Source organism: Nakaseomyces glabratus, chromosome M (assembly GCF_010111755.1).
Source record: "Nakaseomyces glabratus chromosome M, complete sequence".
Classification (NCBI taxonomy): domain Eukaryota; kingdom Fungi; phylum Ascomycota; class Saccharomycetes; order Saccharomycetales; family Saccharomycetaceae; genus Nakaseomyces; species Nakaseomyces glabratus.
The window spans coordinates 859,713-880,564 of NC_088963.1; the positions used below are offsets into that span (position 1 = coordinate 859,713).

The 20,852-nt window shown below is 42.2% G+C and overlaps 12 protein-coding genes across 12 annotated transcripts; 4 read left to right on the plus strand and 8 right to left on the minus strand.

Moving 5' to 3' along the window:
• Positions 1 to 11: 11 nt before the first annotated feature.
• On the minus strand, positions 12 to 644 carry PIR5 (the record flags this gene model as incomplete). Its single annotated transcript, XM_449715.1, has 1 exon — positions 12 to 644. One exon carries the CDS (start codon positions 642 to 644, stop codon positions 12 to 14), a length of 633 nt encoding a protein of 210 aa, XP_449715.1.
• Positions 645 to 2,235: 1,591 nt separating this feature from the next.
• Positions 2,236 to 3,462, minus strand: GVI51_M08481 (type II protein arginine methyltransferase; the record flags this gene model as incomplete). Its single annotated transcript, XM_449716.1, has 1 exon — positions 2,236 to 3,462. The coding sequence occupies one exon, from the start codon at positions 3,460 to 3,462 to the stop codon at positions 2,236 to 2,238; it is 1,227 nt and encodes a 408-aa protein (XP_449716.1).
• Positions 3,463 to 4,731: 1,269 nt separating this feature from the next.
• PMP3 (Pmp3p) lies at positions 4,732 to 4,899 on the plus strand (the record flags this gene model as incomplete). The annotated part of the gene is made up of 1 exon (XM_002999557.1): positions 4,732 to 4,899. The coding sequence occupies one exon, from the start codon at positions 4,732 to 4,734 to the stop codon at positions 4,897 to 4,899; it is 168 nt and encodes a 55-aa protein (XP_002999603.1).
• A 232-nt stretch (positions 4,900 to 5,131) lies between these two features.
• GVI51_M08525 (uncharacterized protein) lies at positions 5,132 to 5,428 on the minus strand (the record flags this gene model as incomplete). The annotated part of the gene is made up of 1 exon (XM_449717.1): positions 5,132 to 5,428. One exon carries the CDS (start codon positions 5,426 to 5,428, stop codon positions 5,132 to 5,134), a length of 297 nt encoding a protein of 98 aa, XP_449717.1.
• A 100-nt stretch (positions 5,429 to 5,528) lies between these two features.
• On the minus strand, positions 5,529 to 6,122 carry DON1 (Don1p; the record flags this gene model as incomplete). Its single annotated transcript, XM_449718.1, has 1 exon — positions 5,529 to 6,122. One exon carries the CDS (start codon positions 6,120 to 6,122, stop codon positions 5,529 to 5,531), a length of 594 nt encoding a protein of 197 aa, XP_449718.1.
• A 312-nt stretch (positions 6,123 to 6,434) lies between these two features.
• CCC2 (Cu(2+)-transporting P-type ATPase CCC2) lies at positions 6,435 to 9,473 on the minus strand (the record flags this gene model as incomplete). Its single annotated transcript, XM_449719.1, has 1 exon — positions 6,435 to 9,473. The coding sequence occupies one exon, from the start codon at positions 9,471 to 9,473 to the stop codon at positions 6,435 to 6,437; it is 3,039 nt and encodes a 1,012-aa protein (XP_449719.1).
• A 408-nt stretch (positions 9,474 to 9,881) lies between these two features.
• On the minus strand, positions 9,882 to 11,021 carry MSW1 (tryptophan--tRNA ligase MSW1; the record flags this gene model as incomplete). Its single annotated transcript, XM_449720.2, has 1 exon — positions 9,882 to 11,021. The coding sequence occupies one exon, from the start codon at positions 11,019 to 11,021 to the stop codon at positions 9,882 to 9,884; it is 1,140 nt and encodes a 379-aa protein (XP_449720.2).
• Positions 11,022 to 11,573: 552 nt separating this feature from the next.
• On the plus strand, positions 11,574 to 12,587 carry CIA1 (iron-sulfur cluster assembly protein CIA1; the record flags this gene model as incomplete). Its single annotated transcript, XM_449721.1, has 1 exon — positions 11,574 to 12,587. The coding sequence occupies one exon, from the start codon at positions 11,574 to 11,576 to the stop codon at positions 12,585 to 12,587; it is 1,014 nt and encodes a 337-aa protein (XP_449721.1).
• Positions 12,588 to 13,066: 479 nt separating this feature from the next.
• HEL2 (E3 ubiquitin-protein ligase HEL2) lies at positions 13,067 to 15,040 on the plus strand (the record flags this gene model as incomplete). Its single annotated transcript, XM_449722.1, has 1 exon — positions 13,067 to 15,040. One exon carries the CDS (start codon positions 13,067 to 13,069, stop codon positions 15,038 to 15,040), a length of 1,974 nt encoding a protein of 657 aa, XP_449722.1.
• Positions 15,041 to 15,267: 227 nt separating this feature from the next.
• PEX10 (ubiquitin-protein ligase peroxin 10) lies at positions 15,268 to 16,254 on the minus strand (the record flags this gene model as incomplete). The annotated part of the gene is made up of 1 exon (XM_449723.1): positions 15,268 to 16,254. The coding sequence occupies one exon, from the start codon at positions 16,252 to 16,254 to the stop codon at positions 15,268 to 15,270; it is 987 nt and encodes a 328-aa protein (XP_449723.1).
• Positions 16,255 to 16,539: 285 nt separating this feature from the next.
• Positions 16,540 to 18,831, plus strand: AKR1 (palmitoyltransferase AKR1; the record flags this gene model as incomplete). The annotated part of the gene is made up of 1 exon (XM_449724.1): positions 16,540 to 18,831. One exon carries the CDS (start codon positions 16,540 to 16,542, stop codon positions 18,829 to 18,831), a length of 2,292 nt encoding a protein of 763 aa, XP_449724.1.
• A 261-nt stretch (positions 18,832 to 19,092) lies between these two features.
• Positions 19,093 to 19,854, minus strand: GVI51_M08701 (uncharacterized protein; the record flags this gene model as incomplete). The annotated part of the gene is made up of 1 exon (XM_449725.1): positions 19,093 to 19,854. One exon carries the CDS (start codon positions 19,852 to 19,854, stop codon positions 19,093 to 19,095), a length of 762 nt encoding a protein of 253 aa, XP_449725.1.
• Between the last annotated feature and the right edge of the window lie 998 nt (positions 19,855 to 20,852).

Sequence of the window (20,852 nt, forward strand, 5' to 3'; positions counted from 1 at the left end):
TTTGCTGTTACTTAACAGTCAACCAAGGACAAGACTTCCAAGTGGATTGGGTGACATTGTTCAGCGATGTATTCGTCGTACAAGTTGTAGAAGTTACCGGAAGAACATTGGTAGAAGACATCGGAGTCACCTAGGGCCAAGTTACCCTCTGGAGTGACGGACCAGCCGGCGGCGTAGATGGCACCAGCTTGTGGTGGTGGACCATCGAATTGGAATTGTCTGTTGGAGACAATGGAACCGATTCTACCCTTACCGTCTCTTAGGATACCGTTCTCTAGCTCCATGACCAAAGTACCGTCAGCCTTACAGGACTTGTTGACGATGGTGATGTTTGGAGAAGAAGTGGTGGAAGAAGCGGCAGAAGAAGTAGAAGAGGATGGGGCCAAAGTAGATGTCGTGGAAGTTGACACTAGGGACTTTGAGACGACGGACTTAGAGTCGATGGATTGGACGGCGATACCGAAAGTAGATGTGAAGTTGACGGCGGCACCAGAGAAAGTGGCGTTTGGAGCGAAAGTAGAGAAGTTGTCACCTGGGGTGAAGAACTTGGTAGTGGTTGGCTTAGTTTCAGTGGTGGTTGGGGAAGTGGTGGCAGCGGAAGCGGCAGAGGCCATAGCCAATAGTGAAATCTTGTTGAATTGCATTGTGTATTTGTGTTGTTATCTTTATAATAAGTGTGGGGGGGATGGGATTCAGTATAGTAGGGTGTTGTTGTTTTTTAGCGAATGTACAGTTTTAATTGTTTGGTGGGGATTTTATATTCTATTTGCTGTAATACAAATTTGAAATTCTCGACGGGGATCTAATCTGAGAAACAAATAAGTTTTCAGAAAGAAATAGAAGTGCAAGGAGAATTATGAATAATTGTCAAAACCTTTTATACAAGAAAAAAAAAGAAGATTGTCATCTTTAAGAAAAACAATTGAAAGGATCCGAGGGGAACGTTGTTTTGATTTCTAGTTGTTTTTTGTTGTTTTTTTTTCAAATTAAATTCTCCTCTTCACCATCAGTATAGTAATACGGGCTTTGTGTGTGTTGGAAGTTATTTAGACTTGCGAATATGGGATGGGGTCACATACAATAACAAGACAATCAAAACAAATAGCAGGTCCTGTAGACGTGCGTTTTTCTGTTTCCTAAGCATTTTGCGTGGTAGAAGTTCTCTATAGTCTTGAATGTATGGTTGTGCGATTGTTTTGTTTCTCAGTGACTTTTGCCTTTGGTGTTTGCAATGAACATTGCTCTGTGTGTGTGTGTGTGTGTGTGTGTTCAAATGAGAGAGCCTACCGCACTCTTGTTACAACTTGTCTTCTACACACACACTCGTCGGTCTATAGTGTGTATTTGTGTATTTGTGTATTTGCGTTTTTGCGTTTTTTCTGTTTTGCGTTCTGTGTTAGGGAGTATATGCCTACGGGACCTTCTGTGTGAGTACATTAAAATAGAAAAGTGTTAATCGCGAAATCAGGATTACTACGGGCTTGGGTCGGCAAGCTCGAGGCCACTCTGCGCCGAATCTCTGGGCCCGTAAGGAAATCTCAAAACAGTCACAAAGTGATTCTGGAACTTTTTTCGCAGAGGGAGAGAAACTCGATTTTCCTCTTCGCTCGAACTCGACGTCCGATTCGATTCGATTTCATATTTTTCGGGTGTTTTGTGTTGTGAGTTTGCGAGGCCAAAACTGCCCACACAAATACACGTACGGGTCATTGTTAGTTTCCACTTCATTGTCATTATTCCTGTTTGGTAATACTATAACAGTCCTGATTAGGAATTACTTCCCTGTTTGATGGCTTACGACTATAGAGGCTTCTCCCTTCCCTACTGGGGACAGGTGAAGAATTCTAATTGCGGAGGGACCACACAGAGAAGTATGTGGTATACGTCGGGGGGGAGGGGGGTTGTGTGTGGGACGCTAGTTTCACAGAGCCACTTTAGAGGAAAAAAAGTGCCGCAATGTGTGAGCTTCCAGTAACGAATGGCGGGGGGGGAGGGGATCACAGGGGTATCGTACACTGGACCTGTCATACTATATTACAGAAACGGGTTGAAAACTTTCTCGTTTATTTACATGGACGGACGTGGCATACTTGAATACGGTAAGTTGTCAACAAAGGAAATGAAATGAAATGGAAATGCAATTGAAATGGGAATTGCCTGTGCTTATTAAAGATGCGAAAGTACACATGTATACACACACACATGAAGAGAGAGAGAGAAATGTTTCGTGTTCTCTCACTCTTGGTACATGACTGAGAAGGGGCCCGCCTCAGGGGCCGGCAGATCTGAGCCGCGCCACTTGTCTATAAATGTATCTAGAGGTTCTACGGTACAAGCTTTGCGGCCGTCGTTGATTCCCGTGTATAGCAATTGGCACTGGTGTGCATTCGGTACGAGTTTGAGGGCCCTGTGACTGTAGCTAGTGCTAGTGCCAGTACCGCTGGTGTATCCGAGGACGAGGCTGCTGCTCTCGATCCCATACGGTGCACTGGCTGAGCCAGTGCCAGTGCCCGTGATTCCACGGGTGCCAAATCCCATTATTGCCGCAAGCCATGACTTCCATCGGAAGTACATAGTCTCATGTGTGACTTCGAAGCTGTCTACGGCAAAAAGCTTGTGTTCTGGGAAACGTCGTTTCAGGTGGCTGAATAAGAGGGCTGCCTGTGACGGCACGTAAACTTCTGTGCCGCAAGCGACATTCTCGGCCGGCGGCAAACAGAGCTGGACGGCCAGCTCGCACAGCGGGTCCATTCCCATGCCCTGGCCCAGGTACGTGCGCGACATGTCCGAGGTGTTGACAAAGCATTGCTCCCACTCCCCCGCACTTGCACTGCCACTTGCACTGCCACCAGCGCCAGCACTGGTGTTAACGTTCCCGCAATCGGGGCGGACACGTACCAGATCCGGGGCAAGGTTCTGCAACACGTCATCAAACATTACCACGTGCACGGGATCTTCCTCGGCGATTGAGCTGGCGGTGCTGTACTCCAGCGGCAGGAGGTCGGCCAGCCTCATGTCCTGCAGCGTGGCGGGTGTCCCGAACACCGCTTGGTCATCGCCCAACACCCACACATTCTCCGAGACCTGTCGGGTCTCGCCCGGATGCTGTGGGCTGGGGTATAAGGGCATCATGTACACCTTGACGCGGCTGAGCAGCTGCCTGTCTACCACTGGTTCCAGGTACCGCATAGCCGCCGACAGGATCTCCATGGACTGCCTGTAGTTGGAGAACACGTTCACCACAGTGAGATCGTAGTACGGGTACTCGTTCAGCTTGTAGTCGACCAGGAGGTACTTTGCAAGACACGTAGCCACGCTCCGCAGCAGATCCGCGGTAAGTGCATTCTGTTGTCTCTGGTGTCGTAGTCTATAGTCATACGTAATGAAGAAGTTGGAGCGGGCAACCGGGAGATTCACCCACGCCAGGTAGTCCCTCAGACTCTTGCTCAGGCATCGAGACATTATCTGTTTTTTTGATATATACACAAGCTCTCCCTACCAATATCTTAATGATACACATGCCAGTATATTTTCTTACATAGTGTTGTGTACTAATGTGTACTAATACCATTCCATCGCAAGCATTGTTCACTTTCATCTATTGTTTTTTTCCTAAACCAATCAAAAAGAAACATTGCTCATCTAATTACTACACTTCTAACGATCTATTGAGTCTGTCTACAAGAGACACAGCAATTCCTACAGTTGTGGTTCCGAATGCTATCTCCACAACCTAAACATTAAAAATCTAAAGCTAAAGAAAATAAATAGAGATATGGATCCCGTGCACAATTAAGTGACTTTGTAACCACATCACAACATCACCACAGACGTAATGCTGGGAATGGACCAGAAACGGGTGACAACAGATTTATACGTAATCACAAATGCACGGACACTTAGACACCTACGTAGCCACCAAGGGAGAAACACCATGTGCAAGAGACATCCGGACAGGGAGGAACTTCTACCTCCAGGACGCAGTACAGCTCTATTGTGCTGCAACAAGTTAGGAAATGTGGAAAGAGGCAAAAAAAAAGACCAGTCTGCGAAGAAACGGACGCACAACAGATTACAAAGAAATAATTGAAAGGGGAAAAACAGGGGCCAAAATGCAATCCCATCACACTCTTACCCTGTAGCCCCCCCACCCCCCGAAAAGTTCTGCGGGCTTTTGTTTCGAACATTCCGCTTTTCCTATTGTGGTGGAACTTATCAATTTGATTTATTGGTTAGCCCCTTACAAATAGGACTAGACTACGACATATTCTAGGAGATTAGTTGTAAGCGTATTAGAGATGAAATCCTTTGAGCGATAAAACTAAAGTGCGCCTGCGTCGTACGTACCCTTCTGTGCTCTTCCCAAGTTTCTTTCTTGCTTGTCTAATTGGCATACACTGACCTGTGGGGGGGGGGGATGACGAAGATGAGGCCTTTCTTTTGTGCCCAAGGACAGAGCGTAGCAGCGATGGCACAGTGGAAATTGAGAATTGAAACTTAAACACCGAGTAACTCCCTAAGGGGGGTGACAAGGGGACGAGAGTAGATTGCTGTTCCTTGTTCCCGAAAGGATTTACTTTCGCTGTGTATAAAAGGGGCCTTACTTTTTAGAAACTATAAAAACAACCCCATCGCTCTCCGAACTCATATTTAACCGCATTGAACAATATTAGACAATATTAGACAATATTAAACAATACCAAAAAAACACTCACACATTATAAAACAGAAATGGATTCAACCAAGATCGTCAACATTTTCCTAGCTATCTTTTTGCCACCAGTCGCTGTCTTCTCCGCTAGAGGTTTCGGTACTGAATGTATACTGAGTATCATCCTGACCATCTGTGCGTGGTTCCCAGGTATGCTTTACGCCTTGTACGTTGTGTTGACCGACTAAACATAACATAAACATAAGGGGAAAAAAAACAATCAAAAACGGGAACTTTCAATAACCCAACACAAATATTTGCATTCAAAAAATCTAAAATTTTTTTCTTAATAGTTTATTCCTATTAATTTTTTATTTCTATACCCTCTCCCTTCCTAAGTAATTTCTAATACTATAATTACATTGTCTTCAGAAACCACAATAAAAAAAAAATGGCTAGCTCTTTATCCTGTAATCGTACTCATAGCCGGATATCCTCCGGTAGTATGCTATGTGTCGGATACAATAGTCGATGAGCCGGGCTACGTACAGTACGATATCGATCGCATCGAGTAGTAGGATTGGTGCCAACAGCAGCAAGATGAGCACACTGCACGCCAGCTGGAACATCTTGAAGACACGCACCAGTAATTGCTCTGCTACTTCTTGTATCAGCGATACCATGGTACTTCTTTATATGTGTAGAGATAGTGTGGATTCTGGTGTATAGTGTTTGAGTCATATACCCACAATTGAGAGAAAAAAAAGATATAAACATACAAATAAAGTAAATAATTACTAAGCCCTTATATATTAGTAGATTGATCTAATCTTATACATTTGAGGTTTTATTGAGATCAGTGGAAGTGTGACTCTATTCATTCATCTTGCAACAGCTCAAAGGGATTGACACTCTTGCCATTCTCCACTTGTGGTTCTACAACACTGATATTCGCTTCTTCGGACTTAGTATCGCTAATGAGGCCCTTATCTGTTATATCTTTGGGGTCCTCCGCATTGTTCTCCATCATCTGTGGCTCTGACTGTGCCTCCCCTGTCATCGCCTCAGTGCTCACTCCATCGCCCGTTGGAACAGACTTTTCTTTTGTTTCGGATCCTGCTGATTTCGCCTTCGATGATGGCTCTTGCAACTGAGACAGTTGTTCCAACATATCCTCTTGCTTGGCCCGCAACGCTTGCTCCATAAGTGTCTTGTCCGGTAGAAACTCATACCGACGCATCGGTAACCCCAATTGGATGTCTTCGCCCGTGAGACTCAACAACGCATTGAACGCTGGTGCCAAGTCACCTCGTGCAGCCAAGAGGATGGCCCGTATAATAAGTTTGTCCACGGTTGGAAACGCCTTCACCAACTTCTCATAGTGCACATTCTGCTCAACTTCTGTATTGAGCTGCTTGATGTCCGCAAATACCAAGTACTTCTGTAAATATGAATAGCCGTCAATACTCATATCTTCTTCACTGCTTCTCAAGTCTCTCAAAGAAATGATAGTTCACTCTCATAAAAAAATTACCTTCGGCTCCTGTCCTCTTTCTTATTGCCTTCTATATTTGATAGTTTTGCAAATTGCATGTTGACACAAAGAAGAGGTATGTGTTCTCGGCTAACAAGCCCATCGCCCCGGCTCTTGGAAGTCGCAATTCAAAGCACATATCGAGGCCATGAAAAAGATCAAAGCGAAAAAGTTCTAAATTCTAAGTTCAAAAGTTGTTCTAATTGACTAATGTCGGTACTAATTACATGTGTCTATATATTATTATTTTTACAAAGTCCTTTGTGAGGATAAACTTGTAGGTTGTAGTTCCAAGTCCTGAATCTCTATCTCTGTATCATCGCTCATGCCTGTCGATGCTGATCCCAGCAAGCGGTTCAGCTGTTCGGTGCCCTTGGTGTAATATCCATACCCTTTACTCGAATGCGAATTCTTAGAAGTGAGTTCAGGCGCTTTCCACCACTTCAACATCAATGAATTTACTACCACACTGACAGAACTGAACGCCATAGCCAATCCAGCAACCATTGGGTGTAGTGTGATCCCCCATGGTACGAGAATACCCATGGCAATGGGTAACATGAATACGTTGTAACACAACGCCCAGAACAGATTCAGTTTCACTCTACGGAACGTTCTAATAGACAGGTCTAATGCATTTACAACCCCTTTTAATGTGGGCTCGTCGGTGTCTGGATCATTCAAAATCACTATGCCAGCAGCTTCAATGGCAACCTCAGTCCCAGAGGAAATGGCTATTCCCAAGTCGCTCGTTACCAAGGCCAATGAATCATTGATACCGTCACCAATAAATGCAATAACACGCCCTTCTTCTCTTAAATATTCCACAGTTTGCGATTTCCCATCAGGTGTTACTTCACTGTATACATTATTTGGAGGTATGTCAACCATTTCAGCCACTTTCATAGCCGATTTATGAGTGTCACCTGTCACCATGAATACTTCGTAATTGTTATTGCGCAAATAGCGGATGACATCTTTTGCGTCACTTTTCACTTCATCAAGTAGCTCGAATCTACCACACACCTTATCATCAATGGCCAAATATGTCACGGTGCATGGGCCAGCTCTACCATACATTTGCCAGAATTCTCCTAACGAGTCCTCATCCATTAAAGATTTGTTTCCAACAGTAATTCTCAAGGTTTTATCAGCAGCTTTCACAGTGCACTTGATACCTTTACCTGTAATAAGTTGTTCATCCTCTATAATCATTGAAGTACCTTCGAATGACTCTCCTAATAGATCTCTGCAATATTTTACAACTGCTTTGGAGACTGGATGATCACTTAACGCCTCTGCCCTCTCAATACATTCTAGATAAAATAAGTTCTTGATCATTTCGGCGTTGCCTACAAACTGTTGAACAGTCATGTGCCCAGTGGTCAATGTACCTGTCTTATCAAATACAAAAGTGTTTACCTCGTTGAATTTCTCCAATACATCACCACCTTTAATCAGGACACCATTTTCACTAGCAACACCAGTGCCGACCATTATTGCAGTTGGTGTAGCAAGCCCCAGTGCACAAGGGCAGGCAACGATGACAACCGAAGTAGCTATTTGTAAACACATATAGAACCTGCTTTCACTAGTCTCACCAAATATACTTAATTTGGAGATGATTTTCTCGCTTCTAGTTAGAGAAGTCCATACAATAAATGTAAGTAGTGATAGGATCAGCACCGTTGGAACGAAGATTGACGCTACATAATCAGTGTATCTCTGAATAGAGGCTTTCTTCAGTTGTGCATTCTTCATTACCTTAATAATATTTGCGAGCTTAGTATCATCACCAACAGATGTGACTTCGAAATAAATCAACCCAGAACCATTGATCGTACCACCTGTTACAACTGATCCAATTTCTTTAACCACTAGATTTGTTTCACCAGTCATTAAAGATTCATCAACCTCAGATATACCTTTTGTGACAATACCATCACTTGGGATCTTAGCACCAGGCTTGACCATGGCAATATCACCAACTTCCAGTAATTCGATGCCAATTTCTTGCGTAATTGAGTCATCATCCTTATCAACGATAATGCAGGAAGAAGGTGTCAGTGATATCAATTTAGATAATGCTGTTGACGTTTTGGATTTAGCCTTGTTTTCAAGATATTTCCCGATAGAAATATATGCGACAATCATGACAGAGGTATCAAAAATAACTTTCGGAAGTTTCCCCGAGGCTGGTGGCGATACTATGCATTCGGTCATAGAATATAATGAGAAAAGGTACGCACATGTAGTTGAGAAACACACCAAAGTATCCATTGTACCAGCATAATGCTTCAAGGATGCCCATGCAGATTTATAAAAAGTGGCACCAATGACAAATTGCACATAAGAGGCTAGGAAAAAGCCTATGATATCACGGTAATATAAGCCGTTCACAGCGCCAACTGATGAATAAGGGAAGATTTTATCCTTCATCAGGCTTGGAAACAATGCCGGCAACCCCATGTATAATACCATGGTGACAAATGCTACTATGCAAGACTTCACACAAGCTGACTTCCAGTAACGTATCTCGCTGGCCTTAGTCAACAAGTTCAACTGTGTGTGCTTATCGAAGGAGACATCTACCACGGCGTTTATCCCAAGACTCTCCAGTATGTCAATGATCTTTCGTATACCTATGATCTGGGTGTCAAAGTGTACTGACAAACAGTAATCCTCGGTATTCAAAGCCATATCGAGTATACCGGCGTTATCCTGTTTGAAACCCCTTAATTTATCTGTTAGCTGATCCAGCTCATTGTCGTCCTTCGAATTGAAACCCAGTAGCCGTAGGTCAACGTATTTGGCCCTAGAGTCTGCACCACCCACAGGTTCACTGCTAGAGACAGTACCATCAAACCCGCAATCATCGATGGTCTCCTTGATATCCTCTATAGCCACCAACTGCGGATCGAAAACTACCGTACACTCCTCTGTCATTAGCGAAACATCGACATCAGAAACACCTTCTATAGCTTCCAACTGCTTGGTCACCGTGGCCACACACGAACTACATGTCATTCCTTTGATCCCGATAAACCCACGACATAGCGCAGGAGCCATACTCTTCTCCCTAATCAACTCACAATCAAACCCGCAGTCCTCAACAGCCTCTATAATACCATCAGTCGCTACACTATCCTCACTCACTACTTTGCACTCACTGGTGACCAACGACACATCACAACTGCTCACACCTTCGAGCGCCTCTACTTGCCCAACCACAGCATTCACGCATGACGCACACGTCATGCCCCGCACTATCAACACTACCTCCTTCATCCGTTACCTACTTATCTGTAGCCCTTGATCAGAAACATGACATATAGGACCTCTCTCTTCTCTCTTCTTATATACTATTTACAAGGTTTGTGGTCGCCCAATTCCCACCACATTAACATTCATGCCTATTATTGCCCAGTTTAAGTGAGACCTTCCAACTTAGTACAGAAACACCCGTACAAGTACACAACACAACACCGCACCCGGATTTTTTTCTCAACTTTTTTCCCGTCTCTCAGGCCCCTTCTAAACTCAGTTTTGGCACTTTCTGGAAGTGACACCGATAAGGAACTGCATAAGGAACTGCTCATCGCAAAGGCATGGAAGGTGAAACTTTCGTATTATCCGTTGGCTGGGGTTGGATGCCCGCGACACACACTTGCATTGGTACTATATGAATCCCATAGTCTATATGAATCCCATAGTCTGCATTGTCTCTTTCATTGTGCTGGCAGCTATCTCTGATGCCCTCTGTGTACCTTGTTGGACGGTGTCGTCGAGAAACTGTGGGTCCTCCATGTACTGGTGGAACTTCTCTCTAGGAACACGGAGTTCTTCGATGATTACTTCAGAGACGTGTGCCTTCAAGTCCCTGTAGTTATCGAATTTCTGCAACTCTTGCTCCACGGCGTGGACGGGTTGCTTCGTAATACCGCTGACAATGTTGATAAGGTTTGAGAGGCCTGGTCTGTGCACCGGGTCGTAGTAGAACTTATCGGTGATCGAGTCCGTGCGAGCCTTCTTGATCTTGCGAATGATGGTCTCTGGCGGGTCGTTCACGTATATGACGCCGTCCTGGTTGGGGTCGCTCTTTGACATCTTCTTGGTGTCGTGCGTCAGAGACAGGATCTTCTTGGTGGGTGCCAGCAATGTGCGTGGCAAGGGGAACACCTGTTTCTTATATAGCTTGTTAAAGTTCTCAGCCAATGTACGCGTGAGCTCCAAGTGCTGGACCTGGTCGTCCCCGACTGGAACATGCGTGGCTTTGTAAAGCAGGATGTCCGCTGCCTGGAGCACCGGGTACCCGAACAGGCCCAGCTTCACTTCACCGAGCTCTTTCGCTGTGGCGTCCTTGTCCTCACGCAGGTTGGACTTGGACTTCCATTGGGTCATACGGTTCAAATAGCCCATGGGGGCCACAGTGCTCAGCAGCCAGTAAAGCTGCGAGTGTGCAGGTATCGCCGATTGGTACATAATCGACGCCCTGGCAGGATCGACACCAACTGCAAGGATACTAGCAATCGCCTCACGGCGTAACTGCTTGAATTGCGCGGCGTCCGGCTTTGGGATGGTGATCGCGTGCAGATCAGCAACGCCAAAGATCAGCCGCTGGCCCGGTTGCTTGATGTCACACAAGTCCTTCCACACCCGCGTAGCACCCAGGTAATTCCCCAGATGGAACTTGCCAGTGGGCTGAACCATGCTGAACACTACCGCATCAGAGGCTATGTCCGCTTGGCTAAGCTTGTAGTCCGTGCTTTGAACTGTGCCCTTTGCACAACGACTTGTGGTGCTGAAGAGACGTATACATTTTGAGTGCTTGATCATGTTGTATAGTTTTGATCGTGAAGCGTCTTGTGGTTTCAATTGGGGGGGGGGGGGAAGTTACCAGACTATCTTTGCTTAAAGGGCTCACGCCTTTTTTTTCTATATCCTACAATTTTTGCTGATCAAAAAAGTTGAGCAATTGCGATGAGCTGTATAGAGAAGACTCATGCAACAGTAGATAGCAGGGTGAATAAGACAATTGAGTATGCCTATGCCAATGAGCTGATCGCTACGTAACAACAATAGCTATAACGCTGTGTCTCGGTAGTAGTTTCATGACTCTTGCATAAATGTAAGTACCGAAACCCAGCATACAATTCGTAAATATTCCTGGAAGTGCTCTTGCATTTCTGCTCGTATATATGTTATATAAAGCTTATTACCTCTATAGGCTGATACTTAATTTTTATTTGTGAGTCTGATCTGACTTGTGTTTGGGCGATGGCCATCGAGCAATTAGTAAGCGAGAATAGCCGAATATAAAAGAGCAAGTGAAATTGTGCCATTGGAGTTCTAAGTGAGATACAGTAAGCCAAAGGACCAAGAGTTAGGATGCCTTTACAATTAGCCAAATCGCTTAAGTTACACAACGACAAAGTGTGGTCCATTGATTTTGAGCCTGTAAGAGGACTCTTGGCCACTGGATCCACCGATAGAGCTATAAAAGTTTTACAATTGAAGAATGGCAAGGAGAACTTACTGGATGTGCTGGATGACACTGTTCATAAGAAAGCAGTAAGATCAGTTGCATGGCGTCCACATTCTGATCTGTTGGCTGCTGGCTCCTTCGACTCTACTATATCTATATGGACGCAGAGTGACCTCGACCTTGAAGAGGGTGCCAAGTTAGAGATGGAGCTGTTGGCCATCATCGAGGGCCACGAAAATGAAGTCAAGGGGATCTCTTGGTCCCAAGATGGTTGTCTGTTGGCTACATGTTCTAGAGACAAGAGTGTATGGATATGGGAGACCGATGAAGCAGGCGAGGAGTACGAATGTATCAGTGTTTTGCAAGAGCACTCTCAGGATGTTAAACACGTAGTATGGCACACAAAACATAACTTACTAGCATCTAGTTCATATGATGATACAGTGAGAATTTGGAAGGATTACGACGACGATTGGGAATGTGCAGCGGTGCTTACCGGTCATGAAGGTACTATATGGTGTTCTGACTTCTCAAAGGAGGAAGACCCCATCAGATTATGTAGTGGTAGCGACGACTCAACTGTGCGTGTATGGAAATATATTGGTGACGATGAAGATGACCAACAGGAATGGGTTTGCGAGTCGACTTTGCCGAATGCACACAGATCACAGATATACGGTGTCGCCTGGTCACCATCCGGACGTATTGCCTCTGTTGGTGCAGATGGTGTCCTTGCCGTATACAAAGAAAAGCAGAATGACTCTGAAGTAAGCGAATGGGAAATATCTGCCACGTACAAAGCTGCACATACTGTTTATGAGATAAATACAGTTAAATGGGTAAATATAGACGGCAAAGAAATGCTAATAACCGCAGGTGATGACGGGAGAGTGAACCTGTGGAATTACCAAGACTAATAAGAAAGAAATAGTTGGACAAACTTTGTATAAATTATAAGATAAGAACACAAAGCTAATTAAGTATACAAGTAACTACACCTCGTAACGCTCTACACTTGGTCTATTATCGTGTTCTTCCACGAATTAGTCACAATGTGACAGACCCGTCGTGACGCACTGAAAAAATATTGGCACGCACACACCGAGTTTGACAGAATTCGATGAGAATAGACTGGCACCAAAGCGAAAGCATGTTGCATAATGGCTGGTGGAGTTTCTATAACCTTAAGTGAGTTTAGTCCGTACAGTATCTAATTTTTAGTGCGTTATTGCCTGGTGTATGCTGACGTTAGATATCGAGACGACGCTCAAATACAGCAAAAAAAAAGTTGTAAAACGTGGGAAAATAAGAGAAACAGTGAGTGGATACTAGATTAGACTATACCGCACTTCAATTTGAGCCTTAAACTAGTGGAAAAAAAAATTAGAAGAAACTTATGAGTAGTGAACAGCAACAAAACGGATCTAAGCCCAAGAATAGGAATTTCCGTAGGACTCAGACTGGTGGTAGAAGTAATGGAGAGTCTGGTAATGGTAGAAAAGCCAAGAAAATTACTGGGAATCCAGATTTTTTGCAAAAGGAGATTAAAAGTGGCAAGAAGAGCAATATAGAAAAGAAAGTGGAGGAGTTCAATGCTCGTGAGGAAGATGATGATACCGAACTTTGTATTATTTGTGCCAGAGTGTTAGTGTATGCATCATTATCTCCATGTAATCATACTACTTGCCATGTTTGTTCTTTTAGACAAAGGGCCCTATATGAGAAGAAGTCATGTTTGATCTGTAGAACTGAGAATGATAGATTAACCTTCACCGACAATATCGATGCACAATACTCCGAAATAACAGACTTTTCAGGAAGTGACGATAAGTTTGGTATTGATTTTACATCAGATGAAGTAAAGAATGCAACATTAGATTTGTTAAAGTATGCATGCCCACTATGCCCGGATAACGAGCAACATGTATCAACGACTTACAAAAAATATAATGAACACTTAAAATCTGCCCATAATAGAATGATTTGTTTGATCTGCGCTGGTAACAAACATTCATTTCCAAGAGAAATGAAAATTTACACAGCCAATCAATTAAAGAACCACCATTCCAGAGGTGACTCAGAAGGTTTTAAAGGTCACCCCATGTGCGCATTTTGTACTGGTAAGAGATTCTACTCAGATGACGAGTTATATATCCACATGAGGAACGACCACGAAAAGTGTCACATTTGTGACAGAATAGACCATACTCAACCTCAGTACTTCAAGGATTACGAACAATTATTTGAGCATTTTAGAACATCTCATTATGTTTGCACCGTTCAATCCTGTCTAGACGATAAATTCGTTGTGTTCAAGGACGATATGGAACTACAAGCACATATATTAAAAGAACACGGTGATATATTAAGAGGAAAGCCTAAATTCTTTCAATCTGAACTATCAACTTTTATCTCTGCACCATCACAGGTTATACGGGAAAGAGACTCTTATAATTACGACATGGGCTCAGTTGGCAGTTCTAATATTGAAGAGAGTAGTAACCCTGAGGTAAATAGATTACGAATGAATGAAAGAGCTAAGCACTACTTAAACAGCTCCTTGGAAGGTTTCCAGAAATTCGAAACTTTGAATGAAAATTATGATAGCTCTGTGCTGACTGCTTCTCAGCTAGTACAGGAATATAAAAAGCTATTCACAGATACTCATGCAGACATATACCTGCTTGTACACAACTTATCTGCACTTTATCCAAAAAATAGCAAAAAATTCAAGGACTTAGATGTCATTTATCAAGAGTACGAGCAAACTGAAAAGAGGAAAAACGCATTACCATCGCTTCTTGATGATCATATCCAAACTGTGCCTGGTGGTGCTTGGGGTTCTTCCACAGGTAGATCCAAGTCTCACAGTTCTATTAAGAACCTAAACCAATTACCTTCTTTAGGAGGTGTGTCCTCATCATTTGATCCTTTCAAGAATCCTAACAAAGCACCAGTCTACAAAGGTCTAAGGCAATCCCCAAAACCAGTTGTATCAGCTACTCAAAGACAAACACCAATGAGAATTAGTGCTAGACCTACTGCATCAAACAGAGTTGAGTTTAATGGTGGAAGCACTACTAAGGCTGCTACACCTAGCTGGGGCTCACAACCTTCGAGTAATTCAAGCAGCAAGAATAAACTAGCTGATTTAAATCTACCGACTTTGCCTGCTCCTAAACCAAAGGTATACATACCACCTGTACATGAACCGGTAATCCCTGATCCCAAGAAGTGGGGACAAAAAGGCGAGCCAGCTCCTCAGCTAACAGAAGAACAACAATTACTCGAGAGCTTGAATTTGAACGGTAATTCCAAGTCAAAGAAGAAAGGAAAGCAGAAACAATTATTATTCCACATTGGAGTGTAATTGTAATTGTCATCATGATAAGGCCTGTGAGCTTCTTGTTTATCTGATCATTGAACCATTCATACTTAATCGTAGATTAACTATATACCAAGATAAAGCATGATAGATAGTTATATAAAATATCCGTAACGAATTCATAACGCATTATTACCATAAATTACATTTCTAATGAATATATTAAAATTGTTCGTAAATAGAAAGATTTTAAACACCATGTTTATATGCGCTCATGCTCTTAATGCCAACACCTGTTGAGGATAGCTACGTTGCCGACATAAGGGGCATTCTGGATTTTCCTTAGTCCAGTCTGTGATACAGTCCCAACAAAATACATGCCCACAAGGTAGACAGCTTGGATCAGTCATTTCCATCAAGCAAAGAATACAATTTCTTGATTCTGTGGGAATAAATGCCAGCTCTTTACCATTACTTAATTTGATGTGATCAATGTTAAAATTTTCAGGTACATCTGTCAATAACCCTGGTGTTGCTGCAGGTGCAAATCCTTCTTTTAGTCCAACACCATTGGACCCAGCATTTAATGTTTCCTTTGTCTGCGGTAAGATACTCAGGACCTTGTTAATAATAGGTTTAACTTTAGAAATATGTTGTAAAAGAATAATGTAACCTAGAATCTTGTAACTCTTACTACTCTTATCACGATAGTTTTCTTCTTCTTGTGATAAAGTATGCCCCAATGCATATCTCATACCCCAAAAACGCTTAAATACATCGTAATAAGTACCAGTTATATAGAACACCATCAAATGCAGGTCAATCATAGTACTCAAAATATCGGTGTAAGTACTCTCGTTGCCATCATCACTCTCTTCATTATTTGTACTCCTATTATTGACCTTCTTTGAGAGCTTAGTGACCAAATAAGGAATAGAAGTATAACTAAGCACAAATAGGACCCGTTTAATTCCTCTCACCAACTGAGAACCCCGTTTATTCACATATATCAGATCGACATATTCCTCACCCAATGTTCTTCTGGATAGTGCAGTCGTCAGTCCCAAATATATCAGCTTGACAACCACTGAGATCTCCTTCTGATAGTTATTAATGAACAACTGACCTCTTACCCCCCGTAGTAACTCGCTGACTTTTACCGATAACATTGTCTCAATCTGTTCATCCTTCTGGTGCGCCTGCACTATTGAAGGTGCACCAGCAAACGGCAACTTCCATCGTCTATCTTCTTCAACCATGGCTATGACTCTTGACCACCAAAGTACCAGTTCACTAATGTCGTTTCAGATACTTTTAGTTGCATCTATATTTGTATGTATATTGGAATCTTCCAAGGCGATGAGCAAGTTTCGGCCTTAAATGGCCGGGACCCGTTTTTGCCAAGAAAAAAGTGAGCAACAAGCAACAAAAAATTATAAATAGGGCCTCAAGAGTATCGACCTAGAGCTAAATAGAGTTTTCTACTTGAATTTGGTAAACCTATCCTGAACAGTGTGACTGCTGGCCAATTGAACCATACGATTATGGAGGATAACAGCGAGCAAGCTAGTGTGTCGAGCCAGGCATCGATGAGGCCGTTGGTATCCGACAATGGCGACAGGGAAGCCGGTGCGGGTGTAGAAGTTAATATTGCTAATGACAATGACACCAGTGTTGGTGTAGATGGTGAGAATGGGAATGAGGATGATGATCCTATTTTATCAAAGTATCACAATGCATGTCAGCGCGGTGATTTGGAAGTTGTGCGGGAGATGATTCATGGAGGTCAAGTCAATGTGTCATCAGATGCGGATCGTGAGGGTGTAACTGGGCTGCATTGGGCAGCTATCAATAATAGACTTAATGTTGTGGATTTTCTTGTACGTGAAGGTGCCAATGTTGAATCCAAAGCTGGCGCACTAGAGGCCACCCCGTTGCATTGGGCAGCTCGATACGGGTTTGTATATGTTGTGGACTATTTGCTACAGCATGGTGCCTCAGCCACAACCACTGACAAGCAAGGATTTAACCTACTTCATCTGTCAGTAAACAGTTCGAATATAATGCTCGTAGTCTATGTGTTATTCTTTGTTGTTAGTAAAGGGATTATCGATATAGATTACGTGGATCCAAAGGGTCGTACTGCTCTTTTGTGGGCTGCATATCAGGGTGACTCACTTACAGTAGCAGCTTTGATCAAGTTTAATGCTAGTGTTAAGATTGCTGATGAAGGTGGCTTTACACCACTACATTGGGGTACAGTGAAAGGCCAACCACATGTCTTGAAGTACTTAATTCAAGACGGTGCTGACTTTTTCCAGAAAACTAACGACAACAAGGATTGTTTTGTGATAGCAGAAGAAATGTCCAACACCCATTCATTCCAAGAAGCTTTAAGGCATAATAACTTTGACAAAAATGGTTATCCTATAAATAAGTTAGTGAAAAGAGATGATCATGCCAAGATAATTACATTTCTGATACCGTTACTAGTCTTAGGTTTTGCATTTTTTGGTTTCTCTCATTTACACATACTCTTTGCATTACCTGTAATAATTTTGTTGTTGCTTGCCTCCAACAAATTCATCAAATCATTCCTATTACCTTCTTATGAAACGAAAGGTACTAACTCAGCATCTCTACTCAAGTCTCCATTGATAGCGGGAATATTATTTGGAAGCATTTTTTGGCTAGCATTTGTTTGGATATTAAGGATTTTACCTTACACATTTACCAAGAGACCTCTAGGAAATTTAACCTTTTGTGCCATATTGTGCTTTGTATGCTACTCCTTATTTCTGCTTGCATTTTCTGATCCTGGTCATATTGGGTCAGAGAATGATCATGAGAAAATACGTGAGACAATTTCAAATCTTCTTAAAGAAGGTAAATTTGACACAAGATCTTTCTGTTTGGAAACATGGGTGAGAAAACCATTGAGGAGCAAATACTCATATCTCAATGACGCACTTATTCTGAGATTCGACCATTACTGTCCATGGATATATAACGATGTGGGTTTAAAGAACCATAAATTGTTCATCTTCTTCATTTTGGCACTTGAGCTGGGTATTTTTTCTTTTGTAAAAGTTTGTTTAAAGTACTTTGACGAATTAGACATGGATGGTGATTGTTTTATCCTTGGTGATGACGACCTGTGTTCTGGTTTGATTGGAGACCGCTTCACATTTTTGATTATGACATGGGCTTGCATCCAGGCTGTATGGATATTCAGTCTTGTGATTGTACAATTGTTTCAAATCACTAAAGGACTTACGAATTCTGAACTAAATGCTTTAATTAGGGAAGGCAGAAGGGTAGATATCGATTCTCAGACACATAACGAGTTTTTTAACACTGTCCCTGAAGGTTTTATTAACAATAAAGATACCGAGGAAGAAGCTGCACCTCCAGTAAGGAACAACACGAATGAAAGAATATCAACAACCTTTTCTGGCAATTTACCCAAGCCTAGAACATGCATGGGTATGATATGTGCTGTAACAGGCTTGCATCAATGTGTAGCTATAATTAAAGACACTTTCGGAATAGCAAGGCATGGTAGTTCTCGGTCAACAAATACAAGGTCTTTATTGTCATCAATATCTACTGACTATGGCTGGAGAAGAAACTGGTGTGATTTTTGGCTATTAAGTGATACTAACACACCTCTATGGAAGAGAATATTTTTTTCCCCACCATCAACCAAGGCATTACTAAACGGTAAGGAAGCCGATTATGCTACTTTATATGAAGTGCCTAATAAGAATCACGGTTCTGTGTCCCAATTACAGGAATTACAGGACCCTCTATCTGAAATAGATGATATGGTGTAGTTTAGTTTCTAAATTTAATAATTCCTAAATTTACTCTCAACTAGATCATATTTTTATAGAATCTAACTCTGATTTTGATATTTTCAAAGCTTTTGAAACAAATACAAAAACATACAAACCACTACATACACGTACTGATACTGCTTGAACGAATATTTTATTATTGGATTTGTAGTCATTTCTAGCCATACACAAAAAAAAGAAACAATAAAAAGGAATATGAAACTCATAAAATAAAAAAGTTTGAAATAGAAAGAGAGATCAAGCACCAGGCCTGGACAACGTGGCATCAATCACCAGGATGACACCATTTTTGGTGGAATAAATGTTCTGAACATCGTGAAATACTTCGTCAACAACTGACGCAACACAGTATTTCTCCCCCTCTCTCTTTAGCAAGACGTCACCGCCTTTACCATTTGAATGTTGCATGCTGTACTGTTTACTCTGTAAGAGAACAGTGCCATCTTTCGAAGTCTTGGTATCTTTCTGATATGCCACGACATGGGATCTCACAAAGTTTACGATATTGTTGTGAATGGCATTATCGATATCCCTCTCAGAAGAGCCAGCTTGCTCCATGGTATCTATGTCCATGGGGAACTGCCATGGTTTCTTAGCCAGAGCAGTGATAGCAGCATTGGTAGGTGCTATCACTATCAGATCACTCTCGGGATCTCTGAACATGTCGTAACTTTTCTCATCGTTACGAGAATACGAAGCAAAAATATCTAGCTCCGTCAGCACTGATATCTGAGAGTCCAAATATATGTCCGGCACATCGATGGTGCGGTGAATCGGCCTATTACTGAAATATACCCCCAGGTCAACTGGAGGATGCATCTCTAAATCACGTTTCTGCAACAATCGACTCTCCTCACCGTCTAACACACCGCCACGATACTCCTCTGGAGCCAACCTCCTATGCAACTTACCGTTCTCATCCCGAAACGTAATCATCTCAACAATATTCTTCGCAGCCACCAGTGCTACGGGCACTAAAACGTACTTGAGCGCAACCATTTTGTTTCTGCTTAGGCAAAAGAAGAAGATTTTATAAAACTTTAAACAACAAACCTTCGCAGCGACTATATATATATTATACTACCTGCTAAAGGGCCAATGAACTGTTCTAAGTTTACATCTTGAAGAAACACACTAAGTTAAGAACAAGCCCTTTCCTTATACATGAGGGTTACAGCTTTTCTTGCGAACCACTTTAGTAACATTAAAAACGACTAACACATGTCGTCGTAGACACGTATATAGACACGTATAATGTTATATAATCATATGACTTGGATGTATAGAACGATAAAGTATTTGCCGTTACTTTAGCGGTAACTCTGGATTCTCCATTTTACAAAACTAATGGGTGTGGGCGTCTAAACAGTTTGAGTAGTACTATGACTGATGGATATCTAGTTATATGTATGAAAACCTAGCTCTACAAATAACTGAGTATTTATTGTTTGATGGGATCAACTATCTAAAAGAAGTAGCCACTGCTGCGAAGCATGTGCAATATCTGGATACGGAATGAGCCTGGGATTTCCCGCACCAGAGATCTACGTGGTTTAATTAGTAAGTTTTGTTAACATTTCTATTTCAAATCTCTACTTATTTTGCTACTCTCCTCCAGTTTTCAGGAAATGTGTATCTTTGGTTACTTTTGTGCTGTGAGTTGCCAACTTCTATGCCGAAGAATGTGATTTGCATGGAACACGAAATTTCGCGTTCCATGCCTCTGGCTAAACGATTTACCTTACTGGTAAACAAAGGTTCCTTTTCAATAAAGTGACAAATTCAAGACAAAAAAAACAAAAAATCAAAATTGAAGGCCACTACGTGATCTGTTGCCAAGGCCTATTTTTATGCTAAATTGAGAACTAGAAATAAAAACGTCACTTTCTTAATGAGTTGGAAAAAAAATTGAACTAGTATCATTTTAAAATACTTTTAAATCCTGAATGCAAACTTGCATTATATTTTGTTATAACAAAGAAAGAGTAGTTATATTT